Raw genomic sequence first — 2,050 nt, 5'->3', positions numbered from 1 at the left:
ATTATTATTTGCTTATTACCCCATAAAACCAAAAATATAGAGTTGAATTATGAGATTTTTTTTTTTTTTTTTTTTTAAATTAATTAAAAAATTTATTTATCCATTTATAATTAAAATCTCATAAATTCAAATATAAAAAATTTATAAATCACATATTTTCATAAACTTAAATATCAAACAAAAAAAAAAAAAAAAAAATAGATTGGATACGTGCACTAATCCACTAATCTCACTCAACCCAATCCAATTCTTATGGAGTAGGGTTGGATAGCCTGAGTTAGTCGGGCGTAGGGTTGGATAGCCTGAGTTAGTCGGGCGTAGGGTTGGATAGCCTGAGTTAGTCGAATTCTCATTCTCATTCTCATTCTCAGATCATATAAACACTACACTACTACTTTCACCGACTCCCTCTCCCTAACTATATTATAATATTTAATATAATTTTGCTAAAATCAAAAGGAAAAAGAAAAGATTCATACTTTTAACGTTTTCTTGAATATAAATTTAATGACAGAATTCATGACTTCCCTTAAATCACGTAATTTCAATTAATTCGATCCATAATTTCCAAAAAAAAAAAAAAAAAACCAATAAATCTCCAAATATTAGAATAATTCATATTTTAAAAAAAGAATATTATAAAGAACAAAAAAAATGTACCTGTGAATTTGTGTTCTTCGTATGAATTTCAAGAAAAATTAACATGAACACTCGCATTAATGGCGGAATTACACACAGGACAAGTATGGAGTCTGGACCCACATATTGTACACAAACACAGATGCCGGCACGGCAAAACCAGCACCCTCGACTCCGCCGCACCACACTTCCGGCACCGCCCTCCTCCACCGCCGGAGTAACTACTCCCACAGCTCGACTCTGCATCATCGGCCACCGCCGCCGCCTCCTCGCCGGCGTTGGCCATTAAAACCTGCTCCAAATTAGTCCTGAGAGAGTTGAGGGTAGCTTCGTTCGTCTCTGCTAAATTCCGCCATTGTTGATTCTCCAAGCTGAGGTGTTTAACTCTCTCTTGCAAAACCCAATTGAGTTTTCCCATTCTTTCAATCTCCTCCTCTTTCTCCTTTAATTTCTTCACTACTCTGTCTTCAATGGCGCTCACCAACATTCTCGATTGCCTCTGTTTTCTTTCCTCCATTTCCATCATCACCTTCTCCGTCTGTAAATCCAAACAAATCAGATTCCAATTTCTTAACAAAAATCAAATGGGTTTTATTCAAGAAAGAGGGATTTACATGAATTGCAATGAACCGATCGATTTCAGAGCGTTGGTGTTCAATATGAGAGATGATCATTTCTTGATCAAACAACCTCGCCGGAGATTCGTCATAAACAGAGCATCTGGCTCGTTTCCTCGAGGGAGTAGAGATGAGTCCAGTATCGGGTTTTCCATACATCGGAAAAGTAAGAGAATGAAGCGGCGGCGCGGTGGGAGTGTTGGGGTCGATGAAATCTCTGAGAAAAACAGAAGCCATTTGAGAGAGAAGAAGAAGAAGAAGAAGAAGAAGAAAACAACAGAGATGAAATGAAAAGGGGATGAAGGGGGAGGGACCTGTTTGTTATGAAGTGGGGGGTGGAAGGGAAAAGATTGATGGGGCGTGCTTCAACCGCCATGAAAATCGGTTGGGTGGTTCTTGGTTGCGTTTCTTGTGATCAGAGAGAGATCTTCTCGATGTGCTGAACAGATAGAGAGAGCACGAAATTGATGGCCGCGACAAGGAAGGGCGGGGAAGATTTTGGGTTTTAATTCGCCATTAAAATTAAGTCAATGGATATATATATATTATATATATATATATTAACAATAACTTCAACCAATTAGGAATACCACATGGGGTTATGGCAGTTTTTTCTGTACTGGATTTCAGTTTTTTTCCTTTTTTTTTTTTTCTTTTTTTAATTAAATTCAATTAATATCCTAGGCCGGCTAGCCAGCCAGAGGGGTACTTATGGTATTTCACTTTCATCAAAATCCCAAATAATTACAATTTCCTTTATTGTAATTATGTCATTCACGAGTATTAAGTTTTTA

General features: G+C 37.0%; 1 protein-coding gene across 1 annotated transcript; it reads right to left on the bottom strand.

The window, feature by feature from the left end:
- Positions 1 to 581: 581 nt before the first annotated feature.
- Positions 582 to 1,783, bottom strand: LOC111801931 (BOI-related E3 ubiquitin-protein ligase 1). The gene is made up of 3 exons (XM_023686172.2): positions 1,571 to 1,783; positions 1,254 to 1,473; positions 582 to 1,177 (listed from the first exon to the last, which is right to left on the bottom strand). The coding sequence occupies exons 1-3, from the start codon at positions 1,630 to 1,632 to the stop codon at positions 689 to 691; spliced, it is 771 nt and encodes a 256-aa protein (XP_023541940.2). The 5' UTR covers positions 1,633 to 1,783; the 3' UTR covers positions 582 to 688.
- Between the last annotated feature and the right edge of the window lie 267 nt (positions 1,784 to 2,050).

Source organism: Cucurbita pepo, chromosome 9 (assembly GCF_057944985.1).
Source record: "Cucurbita pepo subsp. pepo isolate OVF chromosome 9, ASM5794498v1, whole genome shotgun sequence".
Lineage (NCBI taxonomy): Eukaryota > Viridiplantae > Streptophyta > Magnoliopsida > Cucurbitales > Cucurbitaceae > Cucurbita > Cucurbita pepo.
Note: the sequence above shows the minus strand (reverse complement) of the source record. Positions and strands in the feature narration are given on the sequence as shown.

What these genes read in the sequence shown, in the direction of transcription:
- LOC111801931 (XM_023686172.2), bottom strand. Translation starts at nt 1,632, where the DNA reads ATGGCGGTTGAAGCACGCCCCATCAATCTTTTCCCTTCCACCCCCCAC. An exon ending in CCCCACTTCATAACAAACAG is followed by an intron (nt 1,474 to 1,570) that starts GTCCCTCCCCCT and finishes TGTTTTTCTCAG; the next exon opens with AGATTTCATCGACCCCAACA. An exon ending in ATCGGTTCATTGCAATTCAT is followed by an intron (nt 1,178 to 1,253) that starts GTAAATCCCTCT and finishes TTGGATTTACAG; the next exon opens with ACGGAGAAGGTGATGATGGA.